This window comes from Sarcophilus harrisii, chromosome 1, assembly GCF_902635505.1.
Source record: "Sarcophilus harrisii chromosome 1, mSarHar1.11, whole genome shotgun sequence".
Taxonomy (NCBI): domain Eukaryota; kingdom Metazoa; phylum Chordata; class Mammalia; order Dasyuromorphia; family Dasyuridae; genus Sarcophilus; species Sarcophilus harrisii.
In genome coordinates this window covers 494,897,619-494,916,286 of record NC_045426.1, presented here as the reverse complement: position 1 = coordinate 494,916,286, position 18,668 = coordinate 494,897,619, and the positions used below count along the sequence as shown (strand labels likewise).

At 31.7% G+C, this 18,668-nt stretch overlaps 1 protein-coding gene across 3 annotated transcripts in view; it reads left to right on the top strand.

Moving 5' to 3' along the window:
* The window catches only part of YES1 (YES proto-oncogene 1, Src family tyrosine kinase), a 79,582-nt gene extending 62,187 nt beyond the window's left edge, over positions 1-17,395 (top strand). For all 3 annotated transcript variants that reach the window (XM_031946567.1, XM_031946566.1, XM_031946568.1), the window contains exons 9-12: positions 1,835-1,911; positions 4,168-4,321; positions 8,328-8,459; positions 14,744-17,395. In XM_031946567.1, coding sequence (XP_031802427.1) covers positions 1,835-1,911; positions 4,168-4,321; positions 8,328-8,459; positions 14,744-14,952 — 572 coding nt within the window. In that variant the 3' untranslated portion in view covers positions 14,953-17,395. The remainder of the gene's footprint in view (positions 1-1,834; positions 1,912-4,167; positions 4,322-8,327; positions 8,460-14,743) is intronic.
* Positions 17,396-18,668: the final 1,273 nt, after the last annotated feature.

Below are 18,668 nucleotides of genomic sequence, written 5' to 3'. Positions count from 1 at the left end.
CTATATGCTAAGTGTAACCTTGCTCAGTGAGCAAAGGTGTATCCTCTATTAGAAATAAGAAAGGACCTATAAGGCAGCAAGTACAGGGTGTAGAGTTAAAGACTTAAGGGTTCAAATTTTATCTGAGACGCCTACTAACTATGTGGCCCTGGGCAAGTTTTTTAACCTGTTTGCCTTAGTTTTTTCAGCTGTGAAGAGGCCTAACAAACAGGACCTAATGTGCAGGATTGTTGTAAAGGTCAAATTAGGTATTATTTTATTTATTAAAATGCTTAGGACAGTGCCTGGCACATAGTAGATGCTCTATAAATATTTATTCTTTCCATTTGACTCCCATCGAACCAGTTGTGTGCTAAAAAAATATATATATATAAAGGAATCTGTGTCTTCTCTCTATCATTTCCTACTTATTCTGTATATATATTTTTGTCTCCTCTATTAAGTTGTGAATTCTTTGAGGGCAAGGATTGTCTTTTGCCTCTTTTTGTATTCCCAGTTAATACAGTGCAAGGTACTAAGTAGATGCTTAATAAATATTGATTGATTGATTGAAATATGAAAGTCACCGACTGCTCTTTTTTTGAGTCCCTATAGATGTCTTTGAAGAAATGAGATATTATCTCCCAGGCATGAATAAATTTCTCTGAGACATCCTTATTTCAGTTGGACAATCTTATCCTAAACCCTTCCCCTTTTTCCTAGGATGCTGCATGCCTTTTATTGCTTGCCCCCTTCTATGATGTAGCCATATGGATTTATAAAATGTATAACTCTAAACTTAAATTTCCCAGCCTTCCCTGATCTCTTGAATTGTTAGAGTTCTTTCCTTCTTCACATGATCATGACTACTTAACTGTTTACATGTTATATGCCTCCCAAATATGCTTCCTTGAGATCAGGGATTATTTTTCATTTTGTCTTTTGGAGTTGCCATGCCTTACAAGTAACTTAATAAACCCTTGTTATATATATTGAATTGAATTGGAAACTACCAAATAAAGTGCTTCTATGATCCCTGAACTTGTTCTTTTTCCATTCCTTTTCTTTCTGTCCTGTAATTTCTGTTTTTCTTAATCTTAACCAAAGATGTTTTTCCTGTTTCTTGTTCTAGTGTCAAAATTCCTGGTTATAGTTCTGCCCTTAGATGTTTCTAGTTATCTCAAGGACTGTCATAGGACTGTCCAAAGTAAATTTTGATTCATTTTAATTTTAATAAATACCAAGACCTTTCCTCCTTTGCAGAAGTGTGGAATGTTTCATATACTCAGACCCAGTTGATAGGTTAGTTTTGCTAAATGTCTTTACTTTGGTTGTTATAAAGCATTCTTTAAGTGTGGGAAATGTTTATTGGGAAATGAAGATGATATAAAAATAAAATATATCAATAAAATTACTTTTTTAAATGTTTTTAAAAGTATCAGAACTTTTAGAAGGCGTTTGGGTGGAATAATGTAATAACTAGTTTATTACTACAAGAATGCTGGGAAACACTGTCTTTGAATGGAAGTCTGCTAAGTGATATTTGTTGTTCTTCTTTCTTCCAACTTCTTTACTTTAGGGATTGGAAGTAGGGGTAGAGAATTGGGAACTGGGACAAGATGGAGGTAACTAGGGAAGAAAGTAGAGAAAGATAACCCTATTTATCTTGAAGGTTTCAGGAACCTTCTTGGAAACATATTAAGATAATGGCCCTGCAACCTCCCTACTCCCAAAAAAAATTTTTTTGAGACTAAAATGGTATAAAGAAGTAGAATGTTAAAGCTCAAAAATGTTACTTGTTTTGTAATTTATTCTTTTTGTTTTGCTTTTCTTTTATAAAATTTTTCTGTTATAGGAAGCTTATTAGATTTCCTTAAAGAAGGAGATGGAAAGTATTTGAAGCTGCCACAACTGGTTGATATGGCTGCACAGGTACTTCTTTATGTATATATCTATAAATGACTTGAAAAGATACCTGAAAGTTAAGAAAATATAGTGTAGAGGAGGACTAATCATAGAATTGAGCCAAGTAGATCCTAGATATCACCTAATCCAACTCTCCTTTGCCTTATAGAGAGAAAACTAAAGCCTAGAGAAGTTAAGTGATTTATCTGGAGTCTTATAGCTGACTAGTGTCAGAACTGGAACTAGGAATCCCAAATGTTCTCTTTCCTAGTCATTTGTGCTTTACACTACATCACTGTCTACTTAAAAATTAAACTAAACTAAATAACAAGGAAAGTTTTAGAACTATATTTAGGGCACCGCTGTACCTGTAAAGAAAAATTCTTAAGTTTTTTTATACATTTTGTTTCGATACAAGAAATATAACTTCCTAACAAACACCTAAATAGCAAACATTTATAAAATTCATTACCAGATTATTAAAAGAAAATAAAGACATGCCCTGCTTTGGTAATGTGGTCCTAATATTGTAGTTGATCAGATTCATTACATCTTCATATTGAATTTATTTACCTTTTGGTAGTCATATATATATATACATACTTTGCTTATTTATGGAATCCATGGACATTAAATTTTCCTATTTTGAAATCTAATTTCATCAGATAAATTATAAAAAGTAAGAAATCAATAATTGCCTTATTTATCATAGACAATATATAAATTATTTAGACATTTGACTCTGTAGTAACAGTGTAAAATAGTAATTTAATGGGTCATTAAAGATGACAGTGTAGTATAATGGAAATGAACATTAGTTTTGAAGTTGGAAGATTTGAGTTCAAGGCAAAGTTTTGCAATTTAATAACTTTATAAACTTAATCTCTTTGATTCTGGGATTCTTATTTAGAATGGAGATGATAGTGCCTGCTATTGAGGGTTTCTGTGAAGTTCAGATGAGATTATGCATGTAAAAGGAAATTTCACTTAGAACTTAGTTCTCCTTTACTGCTTCCAAAGCATTTTCAAACTATAATGCCATATGACAAACCTAATTTGTAGCATCTTAGATACTTCACTTATCTGTGATTTTTGTCAATGTGGCCTTTCCCTTTACATGTAAGAATTTTTCTATTTAATCAATTAGAAAGCGGTTATTAAACAAAAGCTATATATACTAAGCACTGTGGTGGGCTCTAGGGATACAAAAATAGACTGAGGTGGTTCCTGAGTGAGAATTCTTGTAGCCAAAATCACCCTGTGATCAAATTAGTATTGAACCCTTCTAAACTTATCCAGGCTTGTCTTTGAATAATAGATAGACAGTATTTTATTAGATCTTTATTCAAAATTTTTCCAACTTGGTAAAGTAAAGACCCTGTTAAAGCTTGCATTCTGTTGACAAATCCTTCAACAATCTATAAACAGTCATTTCATAATGATGCAACAGAGCAGAACTTTATTATAGAGAATTATTTTGTAGTTTAGCATGTATTTTCATTTACCTTTTTCCTCAACAAAAATGACTTTCTGTTTAGAAGGCTTTATTGTAGAAAACAATAGTAATAATTTTTAAGTTAAAATGAATAATATAGCTAATATGCACTTAAGGATGTTTCTGATTTTTTAATTTATATGGGCAAAAATTGTTTGAGCTCTATATCCCTCATTAGGTATCTTAACTATAGTATTATAATTCAAGGAATTTGATATTCATTGCTGGGTGTGTTAGGTTACTGACATAATAGCCATGCCTGTAGGAATTCTGGAGACATTCCAATACTCTTGTAATCCTTAATAGTTGGAAGATGTATGAACCAATTTTTCATATACATATTCCCAGGGCACATTAGAGCATGTGCTTGGTATCCCCTTTCTATGAATTCATAGTGGTAGTAATAGTTTATCTTCATTGGCTGTGCTTGTGAATGTATAAATAACTAGATATACTAGTTTACTTACAGGTTCTTGACCTGGAATGTACTGATGGGTATCCTTACCCTTCTTCTTTCAAATTTGTATCATCCATTCTTTCCCTGGATTAATGCTGGTATAGTCAAATGACTACTCTAAATGCTAGTATCAGAATCTGTGTCCTTATGAATATAAGTTGAAAGGTGAGCAAAAACTCACTGTGCCAGATCTAGCCCATTTCTAAAAATCCCAATTTTAACCCAATTTTGTTATCATTAAATTGACATTTCTCTCATTGTTTGTTAGAAATACATTTTGAAAGTCATCTAACTTGTCTCTAAATTGTTACTATTTTGGTTTCTTCTCAAGATTGCTGATGGTATGGCATATATTGAAAGAATGAACTATATCCATCGAGATCTTCGAGCAGCTAACATCCTTGTGGGAGATAATCTTGTTTGTAAAATAGCAGATTTTGGATTAGCAAGGCTAATTGAAGACAATGAATACACTGCAAGGCAAGGTAAAACTATTTCTGTTATTTGGTCATATCAGACCCTTTGTGACCCCATATGTAGTTTTCTTGACAAAGGTAGTGGAATAGTTTGCCATTTCCTGCATTTCCTCATTTTACAGAGGAGGAAACTGAGACAAATGGGATTAAGTGATTTGCCCAAGTTCACACAATTAAGTAAGTGTCTGAGGCCACATTTGAACTCAGGTTTTTCTGTCTCCCGGCCCAGCACTCATTCACTGAGTCATCTAGCTGCCTCAAGGTAAAACTAATATTTAGTAATATTTACATTATTTTAGAATGAATTTGTTTTGAATATTCAAAAGAAATACAAGTAAGTAGAAGTGCTTTGCATAGCAAATACATTTCCATGAGACAGTTAACTCTAAAGTCAGCAATGAGCTTTCTTTTTAAAAATATTTTTGATTTTTTAATGTTATGTAAATATTTACATAACATTAAAAAAATCAATAAAAATATTTTTATTTTTTGCCCATCTCCCAAAGGACCATCTTTTATGACAAAGAATTACTTTTTTTCTGAACTTATTAAAACAAGCATTTGCATAATAAAGCAGAATAGAAAAAAAGAGGATTGTACATAAAACTGCAAATCTATTATGTACAACTTGCTTTTATTTTTCAATATATAATAAATTTATCATATAACTTTTTCCCCTTTTCTCTTCCCCCCAGCTTAGAGATGGCTACCATTAAAACACAAATATGTACATAAATGTAAAGCAAGAATTACTTTTATTTAAATAAAGTTTTAGATTTTTTTTGTTTGTTTCTACATTACTTAAATTTCTCCTCCTTCCTCTTCCAGAAAGTATAAAGAATTTTTTTAAAGAGAAAAAAAGTAACCCAAACTAATCAGAACATCCCCAAAACATAGAAATATATATGCAAGGTTCCCTTTTCATATCTCTTTTTGGAACCATGTTCTTTGCAACCTTGCAATGTTATTTTTCTCCTCCTCCTCCTCTTCTTTCTTCAGAAACATATATATATATATTTCCTTGTCTTTTTTTTTTTTTTTTAACATCACCAATATTTTTTAATATCCCTTAGTGGGAAACAACTCCATATTTTAAAAAATGAAAATTTGAAAGACAAGGAAAAAAAATCAATAAAATTTGTAAATTTCAGAAGTCACAACAAACATCTCTACAAAGGTATGAAGGTGGGAATATCATCCTATAAATCTCTTCTTTAGTTCAGTGATTGATGTTTCTAATTTTGTAACATCCATTTTTGACTAATTTGCTTGAGAGTGTGTGTGTGTGTGTGTGTGTGTGATATTGATCAGATTTGTTATTTAGGAGAAGTACATAACTAGCATCTGAGTGAAAGATGGACTGGATTGGGGAGACATGGCAGGCAGACCAACTTCAGACTATTGCAATAGCCTAGGCATGAAATGATAAAAGCTTGTGTCCTAATGATGGCAGTGTCAAGAGAGTTAGGGTCATGTGTGAGAGATGTTATGGAGATAAAATCAAGGAACATTGATATTAGATAGGGGAGGGAGAGAGAGAAAGTGAAGGGTCAAGATTGACACTGTATTTTAAGCCTGGGTAGCTAGGAGAGTGGTAGAATCTTTAACAATATTAGGGAAGTTCAGAAAAGGAGAGGGTTTGGAAGGAAAATATCTAAAAGACAGTTGGAGGTGGAAATCTGGAGATCATAAATTAGACAATAAATTAAATACATCTGACCTGATGAGATCACAAAATGAAATAATATGGAGTAATGACAGGCAGATTATAGCCTGAGGACCATTGGCCCAACTGTTTTTTAAACTTCAAAGAGCTCAGAGTGTTTTTTTTATACTTTTGAACAAGATTTTATTGTACTTAATTCAATGCAGAATTAATTATTAGCTTGCCAGCCAGATCTGACCAGATTTGGCTCTCAATTTATATAGTTTGCTGACACCTGTCATAAAAGAAGAGACAAGAGAGAAGAACCCTGTAGAATACCCATTATTGGTATATGTCGCCTGGATGAAGTCCAGCACAGGAGACTGAGAAGAAGGGATTGGTATTGTGAGGAGGAAAACTTAAGAGAAACCTAATGAAAAGAGAATATCAAGGACAAGAAAAGAAATTAGGAGTATTAGAGGCTTCAGAGAGGTAGGAAAAGATCATTAGATGTGATAATTAATAAGTCATTAGTAACTTTGGAGAGAACAGTTTTGTTTGAATAATGACTTCAGAAGCCAGACAAAGCTTTTTGAGGATAGAACATAATAGAGGGAGCAGTCTGTTAGAGAAGATAGGATAGAATAGGATTTTTAATTTTTACCATATTGTTTTAATAACGTAATATTTCTTAGAGGAAGTTGTGTAATGGATCAAGTAGTAGACCCTAGTTTGAATCTTGCTTCTGTCACTGATGTGTGATCCTGCATAAATCTTAGCCTCTATTTCCTTATTTATCCCCACCCCATTTAAAATGGGGATGATGATAAATACTTATCTCGAAGGCGTAGGAACATCAAATGAAACAAGACATGTTAAGTGCTTTTTAGTCCTTAAAACTTTATGTAAATGTTTGAATTATTATTGTTAGCATGTGCAGTGCCCAGTGTTAGTTATTAGAGGTGTCCTTCAGAATTTTTTTTGATGTTTTTCGTTTGATTCCATTTTTTAAAAATTGACAGAAGCCTATTTTATCTCCCTTTGAAAAAGAAAGAAAAACAAAATCCTTGTAACAAATATGCTTAGTCAAAGAAAACAGTTCCTGCAATGACCATGTCTTTCTGTATACATGTATTTCATAAAATATGTGTGCCTCAATCTGCTTCTCTTATCTATTACCTCTTGTCAGGAGATAGGTAGCATATTTCATCTTGATGATGCTGATTATGTTTTAAAATTTTTTTTCTTTACATTGTTATCTAATTATTCTTCCTATTTATACAAGTTTCCAAGTTTCTCTGAAAATTTCCCAATCATAATTTCTTACATTTCAGTATTTTTATGTTTTATTCATATACCAAATTTATTTAGCTATATTGTCACAACAAAGAAAATTATATTTTTTGTTGATTAAGTCCATTACCTCTGGTGTCTGGTGTATAACCTGAAAGGTGGTATTGCTGGGGTGGTCATTTGTACATGTGATAATCTTCTGGGCTTAGTTCCAAATTGCTTTCTAGAAGTTTCTTTATACAGCACACAACTAGTCAGTCTCTCTGTATTTCTCCATTATTCCCTTCTTTCCCTTTCTTTTCAGCTTCCTTGCATATTTTATCTTCCTCATTAGAATGTAAGTTTCTTATGGCTATTATTCTTTTATGTATTCTTTAGTGTGGCATGTGGGGCCGTTCCACATGGTCCCAAACAATTTTTCTAGGCTTCATCTTTCCCCAATCCTATCAGTATACCTTGTGCATCAGCACCACTTATATTTCCCAAAACAAATTTTGACCCTTCCAATCTCTTTTATTTATGGAATTAACCACTTTATTTGCCTACTCAACCTTCCTTTGGTTTTTTGCTTTTCTTTCTTATTTTTTTTTCCCCTTTTGGTCTGATTTTTCTTGCACAACAAGACAAATATGAAAATATGTTTAAAAGAATTGCACATACTTAATCTATATTAGATTGCTTGCTGTCTTGGGGAGTGGGGAGTTGAGGGAAGGAGAGAGAAAAATTTGGAACAAAAAAACTTACAAAAATCTTTACATGTATTTATTTACATGGATCTTTTACATGTATTCAGAAAAAAAATACTATTGAAAAGAAAAAATTATTGAAGCATTTATATAGCAAGCATCCTTGTGGGTTTGATCATGTTACTTTGTATGAGTTATTTGTGTGCATTTCTTATTTCTCAGGCTAGATTATAATCTAGGGCAAAGATTTTGTCATTGTATCCTTTTGAGCATATAACACATTGTATTACATATAACGGTAGTTAATATTTGTTGAATTAATTTCTACTTTTTATACAAATTTATTTTTTAAAACATTTATTGATTTTAAGTAATATATCATTCATTTTAGGTGCCAAATTTCCAATCAAGTGGACAGCTCCTGAGGCTGCATTATATGGCCGTTTTACAATTAAATCTGATGTTTGGTCATTTGGAATTCTGCAGACAGAGCTTGTTACAAAGGGTAGAGTGCCATATCCAGGTAAGCATGGTTTTAAAGTCTTGGTTGTTTCATCAATTATTATTGCTGTGTGTATATTAAATTTAGGTATTATATTTTTATTATATGCTGTATCCCTTTATGGAATTTCCCCACATCAGTGAAATCCTAGGACTAAACAAAACATTAGATGAGATTAATCAGTCTTTAAGTCCTCTGTTTGACAGTTAAGACCCTTTAAAATCTGGCCTTAACCTACCTTTTCATTCTTATACATTACTCTCCTTCACATACCCTATGATCCAGTCAAACTTGACCTCCTTATTATTCACACAGAACATTTTTTCACCTTTGATCATACTGTCTTCTGTATCTGGAATGCAGGCCCTTTTTCATTTATATTAACTTCACATATTGGTTCCCTTCACAGCACTAGTCAAACACAACATCAGAACTTGTGATTCATCACCCCAGTTATGCCTCCCAACCCCAAATTGCCTTTATTTAATTTTACATGTTTTATAGATAAGTTTCTAAACTGGTATACCTTCTATGCTTCATCTAGCAAGATGAAAGGGAAAGGGGAAAAAAAAAGGAAGAAAAGCATAAGCATGCATACATAAACCTTTATAGTTTTATAAATCACCAACTATGTGACTCTAGTCTCAACACTCTATCATTGGATTTATATAAAATTTATCTATTCACTACTCTACCAGATACTTCCACGAAATGAAAAACACTATAAAATTTTGCCAAGATTTCACATAACATTTGTTATTTTTCAAAACACAGCCTCATATGATCTAGTTTCTCAAAGATAGACTTTTGCAGGTTCAATTGCACTGCAACAGAATCAGTTTTATTTGAATCTGGATCTGTTGATCAGAATGGCAGATTTTAACTACAACAGCTCTTAAAAGTTATCTACCAATTTTTAAAGGGATGAGATAACTTTATGTAGAAGTAATTCCAACACCAGCAAAATCATAGATCTTTGAAGTATCCTGTTAAAAACCTTCAACAGTCACACACATACACACACAAACTGTATAATGAATAATATGGTTAAACATTTGGACATTTGCTCCAAGTCAGATAATGTAGTTGCTAGTTACTATACATGCCTGTTTCATGGGTTACCAGTTTTCAAGGACTTACACTATAATAAATTATTTTTAATAGCAAAACTTGAAATATTTTTTCTTTGAGGTTTAACATCCTAGAAGTCCTTTAAATATGTAAAGTAGAGCCATTTACTTTTAATACCCATAAAAATATTTTAAAGTCAGGGTTCATAGGCCTATTGAACCCTAGTACCTTTGTAAAAGAATTTTTATTTTTTTGTTATTCTCAATTTTGTAAACACCAATTAATATGTATATTTCTATGAAAAAGCATAAAAATAGAGGGTCATATATAAAACTATAAATTATCTAGCTATATATATAGTTTGCTTTTTAAAAAAATTATAAATTCAACATGTTAGTTTGAAGGCTATCATTGTCTCTCTGAACATCCCTTGAATTCCTTCTGTATATATTTTTTAATTTAACATTTTATTTTCCCCTCAATTATATGTAAAAAGTTTTTTGGGGTTTTTTGTTTGTTTTGCTGAGGCAATTGGGATTAAGTGACTTGCCGAGGGTCACACAGCTAGTAAAGAAGTGTTAAATGTCTGAGATCAGATTTGAACTCAAGTCCTCCTGGCTTCAGGGCTGGTGCTCTATCCACTGTGCCACTTAATTGCCCCTAAAAACAGTTTTTAACATTGATTTGAGCTCCAGATTCTTTCCCCTCCCTACTTTAAATTTGATATGTTATACATGTATAGTCATGCAAAATATTTCCATTATCATATTGTGGGGGAAAAAAAAGAAAGAAAACATTAGATACCTCCCCCCCCACAGTTGCCGTTTCTACAACCCCCCCCCAAAAAAAAAAAAAAACCCAACCCTTAAGAAAAATAAAGAAAATTTTTAAAGTCTGCTTCAGTCTGTATTTAGATAACATCAGAATTTGGGTATAGATAGTATAGAATTTCTGAGTTGTCATTGTATTGCTGAGAGTAATTATGTCATTCACAGTTGATGTTTTTACAATATTGCTGTTATTTTGTAGACAGCACATTTCATTTTACATCAGCTTATGGAATTGTTCCAGATTTTTCCAAGAGCAGCCTGCTCATCATTTCTTATATCACAATAGTATTCTATCACAATCACATACCACAGTTCATTCATCCATTCCACATTTGATGGGCATTCCTTAAATTTCCAATTCTTTACCCCCAAAAAAAGTACTGCTGTAAATTTTTTTTGTACATATAGATCCTTTTCCTTTTAGTTTTGTCTCTTTTAGCATACAGATCTAATGGGTATACATAGTTTTTTATGCCCTTTAGACATATTTCCAAATTGCTTTATAGAGTGGTTGAATCTGTTCACCACTTCACCAATAGTTTGAACCTAGTATTTACAGTAAATCATGATTTTAGATAATACAAATAGGTAAAGATTGCAAAAACTTATTAAAGCATTTTTAAATTTTACTATGGGGTTTAAGTACAGATATCTTATCATATAACTTTCTTTATAACAAAAAGAAAGAACATTAATTTCTACTCAGAAAAAGAGGATAATGGGATCTTACTTTGAAGTCAATAAGGCATATAGCATTCCACAAAATTGTTTATCCTATCTTTGCTTAGACACGCCCTGAAAAGGTATTCTTTGTCCCCAGTGCAGCCAGTCTTATTTATGTTTTTTTTTTTTTTAATTAAATAATTATGCTTTTTGGAGACAGTTATTTTCTGTCAAATAGGAGCTTGAAAAATGACTTAAGAGAAATGGGAAGAAGTGATAATCTTTTTTTAAAAGAGGTGATGGACTCAATATATAGAATGAAACATTCAATTCTGGATATGATGTAACAGAAATTTGTTTTGCTTAATTATTGATATTTGCTATAGAGGTTTTCTTTTTTACTGGAAGAGGTGGGCAGGAGAATAAATAAATGCTTGTTAACTAAAAGAAAAGGTTAATTTAAAATTTATTTTTTAAATGGAAAAGTAACACTTTTATTTTAATGTTTAAAACACTAAACATTTGATCATTTTTATTTTTATTTTTTTATTTTATTTTTATTATTATAGCTTTATATTTACAAGATATATGCATGGGTAATTTTTTAGCATTGACAGTTGCAAAACCTTTTGTTCTAATTTTTCCCTTCCTTCCCCTTACCCCCTCCCCCAGATGGCAGGTTGACCAATACATAAATATTTGATCATTTTAAACAATTTTATTTAGGCTATATTATTTCTACTAAAATCCTACTCTGGTGCTTTGTCATGGCATAAAGCTAATCCTAAATTCTTAGTTTGTGCCAGTAAAAATAAGTGGTATAGTGAATAGGGAGCTGGACCTGGAATCGAGAAAACTCATCTTCCTGAGATCAAATCTGGCCTCTGAAACTTACTAGCTGTATGTATGACCCTGGGCAAGTCACCTGACTTTTAAACCTTATTTTCCTTGTCTATAAAATGAGTTGGAGAAGGAAGTGGCAAAACACTCTAGTATCTTTGTTAAGAAAACTAAATGAAGACAGGATGGATCAGATGTGGCTGAAACAACTAAACAAAAAGAAGATGGCAGTTACCAGTGAGAGATATACAAATTCTAGAAGATCCCTACCAAACCAAAATATGTAGGCAAGATGACTTATTCTTTTGTCTAAGGATTAGCCCACCTAAGTTTAGAGTTTATGTCACTAATAAAAGGTTCATTATCTAGTGATGACTCATGAAACTCTATACTAAGACATAGAAAAGAGCCATAATCTCTATTTATATCCCTGTAATAAATATTTCCTAAAGTACTTCAATATACATTTGTTTTCTGGTAGTGATGATAAGCATCCTTTGTAAACAAAGGCATTTATAGTGAAAATCAGAGTTAATGAGACAAACCAACTTTAATCAAACTCATGGCCCTTGGAATTTTTTAAACAATTGTGATTGAAAATAACTGCCTTGGAAGGATAATGATTTTCCTATCATAGATTAGCATTTCACTTGAAAGATGAATATGACTAAGTTTCATACTTCTGTTGGAGGAAGGATTAGAAGATCTCTGAGGGGGAAGGAAAGAAAAAAACAAGCATTTATTAAGCATCTGTCATTTGCTAGGCTAAAAGTTTTGCAAATAGCTCATTGATAGAATTGTTTGTTGTTTAGTATTCATTCTGGAAGAGGCCTAGTGATATCAGGAAGGTGAGTCTTGACTTGTAAGGGAATTAGATTTAAGTGAGCAGAGCTGTGCAAAATCATCAGTCTAGCTCTTTGCCTTCAGGGTCATCTGAGTCCAATGGCAAGATGATATAGGTCAGGACAAACTGGTGATGACCCCAGATGCAAGGGGAGACCTTTTTAAGCTAAGGTCTTTCCCAGGTCTGTTTGTCTGAGGCAACACCTATCCTAACACTTATTAATACTTCAAACTTTAAATAGTGAAATAGACACGGTGTGGTATAATAAATAAAAAGAAGCATTAGGACAGAAATCAAAAGATTTGGATAAATCAATTAAATTCAGCAGATTTCCTCATCAGCAAAATGATTAAGAAAAAACTACCTCAAACATTCTATCTGCTTCACAGGATGATTATCATGAAAATGAAAAGATTGCTTTATTAGTAAGAACGTCATTAAGTCTGGGTAAAACATTGAAGCGAAAGACAGCCTCGTTTGTCTACTCAAAAGATAAAACCAAATCCAACTCGGAGGAAAACCTTGTGTTTCTGACCAGAACCCAAACAATTGCTGTTTACACGTACTCTTGAGACATCAAAACCCAGACAATGGCCAAGTGAGAGGTTAGGGCTGGGACCTATTGTTGGCTTAGCAGTGAGAGTTTGTAGTGATTTGGACTTAAGGTTTGATCAGATCACTTCATTTGAATTTTTATAGGTTTTGTCAAAGCCTGGTCCAGGCTTTGAAATCATAAATGAAACCATATGAGGGGAGAAAAAAAGTTAATTAGCCCAATTTTAAAAAGAAATAATAGTATAAATAGGGAAGAAAAAAATAAAAAGAAAAATGTAGCCTCAAATCCAAGATACTACCTGAAGAAACTTTGTAAAGTTCCCCTGTATGAACCTTTAAGATTCTTTCTAAAAAAAATTAGCAACATCACACCTGCTCCAATTCAATGTGATGCTTTAAATTTAAATTGGCACAAAAATTAGGATATTAATAATCATTTTTTAAACCTATTTATTAAGAGATACTGCAGAGTTTCATTAAGTATATGTAATTTTCATGTTTATTTACAAGTCATTTCAGTTGTGTCTGACTCTGTGACTCCATTTGGTTTTTCTCAGCAAAGGTACTAGAGTGCTTGGCCATTCTTCTCTAGCTCATTTACATATGAGAAAATTGGGGTAAACAGGGTAAAGTGACTTGTATGAGGTTACACAGCTAGTAAGTGTCTGAGGCTGGATTTGATCCCACAAAGAAGAGTTCCTAATTCTGGGCCCTGCAATGTATAAATTGTGCCACCTAGGTGCCCCTAGTAGGATCCTAGAATTACTATCACTTGTAATTACATCGTGATTATGTCAAGAAGTCATAGGATCCTTAAGATATTAGATGTTTTTTCTCAGAACAATAATCAGGCTCTTCATAAAATGATTTATTATATTTATTTTCTTATTAATAAGCAACATTTTAGATATCAATGATAGTTTCAAATTATTTTCATATATATTACTCTTTCTTTTCATCTTCATGATAATCACCTATGAAGTAGACAAACTTTTTTTTTTTAAATCATGTTGCTGATAAGGAAATAAAATCTGAGCTCAATTAACTTCTCTAAAATCACAAAGTTCAGAAATGGCAGAACCAGAAATGATTTATGATTTCTGTCCTAATGCTCTGCTTGTTACACCACACTGTCTCTACTACTCTGTTTCAAGTTTCAACACTTACTTACCAGTAAGTGTTAGATTTATAACTTAACTGAGGATATTAATATCCTCAAAAAAATAAACTAAATTGATACTTATAGCCTCAGATCTTTGAAATTGCTTATATTAAATTCCTGGTAAGTTTTAGTAGTATTAAAAAAATAAAATGTGTCATTTTGGTATATTTGGTACATTTTGATACATTGAAGTATTCTTATTTAAAAGATGTTAAATTTCCCGTTTCACTTTTGTTAGATTTTTAAACTTAGTCTTTGCCCCAGACTATTTGACTACACACTCTACCCCGTCCCCCAAACCTAATCCTACTATTTGCTGCTTTAAATATTTTTGTACCAGGGATGGTAAATCGTGAAGTACTGGAACAGGTAGAACGGGGATATAGAATGCCTTGTCCTCAAGGCTGTCCAGAATCTCTCCACGAGCTGATGAACCTTTGTTGGAAGAAGGACCCTGATGAAAGACCAACATTTGAATATATTCAGTCCTTCTTAGAAGACTACTTTACTGCTACAGAACCACAATACCAGCCAGGTGACAATTTATAAGTCACAAGCCTATACTTATATGCACAAATTTGCCAAAATGTAAAGAACTTGTGTAGAGTTCCTCACTTATATAAAGGAATCTAAAGAAGAAGATCTTCTCCACTCTGCATGCTTTTCATGGCAAACTGGAATTCCAGATATGGTTGCACAAAACCACTTTTTAAGTGTTAAACTCTAAAGAACCAATGATGCAATTTTCCAATTTATTTCAGGGTCCAAAGGAAGTTTAATTAAGATACTAATGACATTATGAGTGTTGGCATGATAATAGCAACAAGGCTACTATTTGTAAATCCTTTCCTTTATTTCCCTCAAACTCAAAAATTTCAACCTTAGGAGAAAACTGTTTAGCAATTATGTGTAAACCTGGAAGATAAACACTAATGTAAAATGACACTACAATATAATTTTTAAACCAAGGAACTTTTTGGTATGGGACCAAACACTTCCATTCCAGTTCTGTAAAATTTTATCCATTCACAATTTTAAGAAAATTTATCATTTTTGATAAACTCAAAACATTGATTTAATTTTTATTTTGAAAAGAAGAAAAATTAAATAGTATATAACTTGATTAAATGTTAAATATCAGTCAATGGAATTGGAAAGCATAATGCACTGTTAATACTTTATTTTAATGTAACTGGAAAATAGCATGAGAGATTTTTCTTTTTAATTATGTTTTGATTAGCTCAAATTAGAATAATGAGGTATCTAGGAAATATGCTAATATTTTATAAGGTTTATGATAATAAAAGTTGACAATTTGTGACTTGAAACCATACCCTACAATCTGAGGGGAGAGTTATTAATCTTTAGTTGGTAAGAAGAAAGAAAATAAAGGCCAATCTTTAGACAGTGCATTTTTTAAAAAATGAATTTGGTACTGTGAGGTATAACTACGTACTCATGGTGATGGGTGCCACAAATGTAAAATGTCACTAGTTCAGGGATTTGAATGATTGCACTTTTGCTTTTCTTGAATATAACGTTTGACAGGAAGATGTATTTAAGAGGAAAAATGGGAAAAGAAAATTTGAAAAAATTATAGGTAGAGGGACAGAGTTTAATGTTGGCTTAATAATAGTGACAATATGGCTTTTCTGGCATTCAAAACATCCCACATTGTAACTTTTCTGTGTTTTCAGAGATAGGTAATATGACTAAGAGAATGAGGCTCTATGGCTTTATTTTTTAAAATACAAATCTCAACTTTGTGTGGTCCCCTTCAAAGTAGTTAACATGAAAAGTTATGTATACCCTTTATTACAACAATGCTATTATTATCCAAAACATTTTTGGAACCCTTTGGTTTGGAATTGCCTTCAAAACATCTTTTCTTTTGAATGTTCCCAATGATGACAGTTCTTAGTCATTTGTTAGATGAATTTTCTTTTTGGAAATAGCTCAAAGTTCAGAATTAGGTATGGTGTATATGGTAGATGATCAAGTTGGATGACAACTCTTAAGGGTTACTAAGGTTTAAAAGAGAGATTTAACTGTTAAGTAAATGAAACTAGTTTTCTTGTGTGACTTACAGGCTAGCTTTGAAGGTAGTTCCACAAAAGAAGTTCCCCTTGTAATAAATGTAATTTTCAAAGGAAATATCTTTGAAGGACCTCATTTATGTTATATTAAAAAAAAATTTCTTTGCAGTCATACCTTGTATTAAGCAATAAATAACATCATGTCTCTACAATTTGGGAATGAAGTTTATAATTTTGTTACCTGAATAAATCATTAACATTTTAATTTTTGCTATGGTATTGGCTAGAATTGCAATTTTTTTAAATGATTAAAAAAGTCTTAATACAAATGGGCAGTAGAATTCTGGTACTAAAAATTATGATTTTTCATGTTTACATTACCTACTTAGTATTGAATCCCTCTACCAAATGAATCTTTCTAAGAATAGTGCCATCATATTTTCCCTTATCTTCTATATAAACCTGTGATATCAGATTTTTAAAGGGCTTTATGTAAACTATGAAATTGTAATTTTTCTAAGCATTTAAAAAGGGTAACACAATTATATGTTTATGTACTAATGTTGTTAAAGAAAAAGAAAAGCCAGAAAATGAGGCTGGTATTCATTAGGTTTTAACTGAATGGAACAGTTCCTTGTAATAACATTTGTATAGTACAGAAATTAAACACTAACTTAATATGTATTCATTTTAAATGGTTATGTATTTTTAAACTTGAGAAAATCAACTTTATACATTAAAGATTTTTTTTCCAACAACTTTTCATCTTGAAAATCTTAATGTGGAATTTACCCTAACCAAAAATGAAAGTTGACAGAAAAAAAAAAAAGCTTCTAGCACAAACACTTTTTAAAACTGAATAATGGTAGCCTGAAACTTAATATTTTTATAAAATATTGTAATATTGACTTGTTTTTGTGGATACACTTGAAAATAAAAGTTCTCCTTGAATGCAACTGTTGCTGTTCAAGTTCTTTTTCTAATAAAAATTCCATGAGTATAAAAGTTTTTAAAAATAAAAGGCATTTTTAATTTATTTTATTTAAAACCTTTTGCATTACTTGGAACTGAAAAACTTGTTAGTTATTGCCTGACTTAATCATAACTTTAAAACTTGGTATTTCTCTTTCAGATAGTCTAGTCACATAGTTAATTTTTCATAATTATTCCTCCACAGATATTCCTGCGTGTGTGTGTGTGTGTGTGTGTGTGTGTGTAGGACAAAGTGAGAAAAATAAAACATTTTTATACAGTAACTACTCTGCCTGTGAGGAATTAAATAGTATATTCTAAAAGTAAAATACATTAATACTTATTTGGCTGTGTGTGTGTGTGTGTGTGTGTGTGTATGCTTAAATAATAGAAATGATGAAAATTAGATGAAGTTATTTTAATGATGTTTCAGGTGACAAATTACAATCATTTACTATCTTTTAAATTTATATAGAGATGCTATTATATTGTTGTACATATAAAGCCATTTTTCTGTGGAATAATTTAAGGGTTTTTAAAAAATATCAATACATTTTTCTTTTTTCTAATGACTATCTTCCCCCCTGCTCCATTAGAATTTCTATTTAAAACAAATAAGTAAAATTAAGAAAACGAAGTCAGCTCATTGGCCATATGTGTTTCACTCTATAGCTATAGTTTGTTACCTTTTTGCCAACAGGCATGTTTCATCATCGGTCCTTTCAAGTCATAATTAGATGCTGCATTAGCAGAGTGATGAAGTCTTTCAATGTTGACAAAAGTATCTTTAAAAATATAATGACTTGATCAATTCTGATGGATGTGGCTCTCTTCAACAATGAGATGATTCAAACCAATTCCAATTGTTCGGTTCATGAAGTTCATGTTCATGAAGAGTGCCATCTACACCCAGAGAAAGGACTATGGGAATTGACTGTGGACCACAACATAGCATTTTCACTCTTTTTGTTATTGTTTGCTTCCATTTTTGCTTTCCTTCTCAGATTTTTTTTTCTTTCTAGATCCCATTTTTCTTGTGCAGCAAGATAACTATATAAATATACATTGGATTTAATATATATTTTAACATATTTAACATGTAGTGGACTACCTGCCATCTAGGGGAGGGGATAGGGGGAAGGAGGGGAAAATTTGGAACAGAAGGTTTTGCAAGGATCAAGGTTGAAAAATTTCCTGTGCATATGTTTTATAAATAAAAAAGCTATAATAAAATTGAATATATATATAGTCACTTTT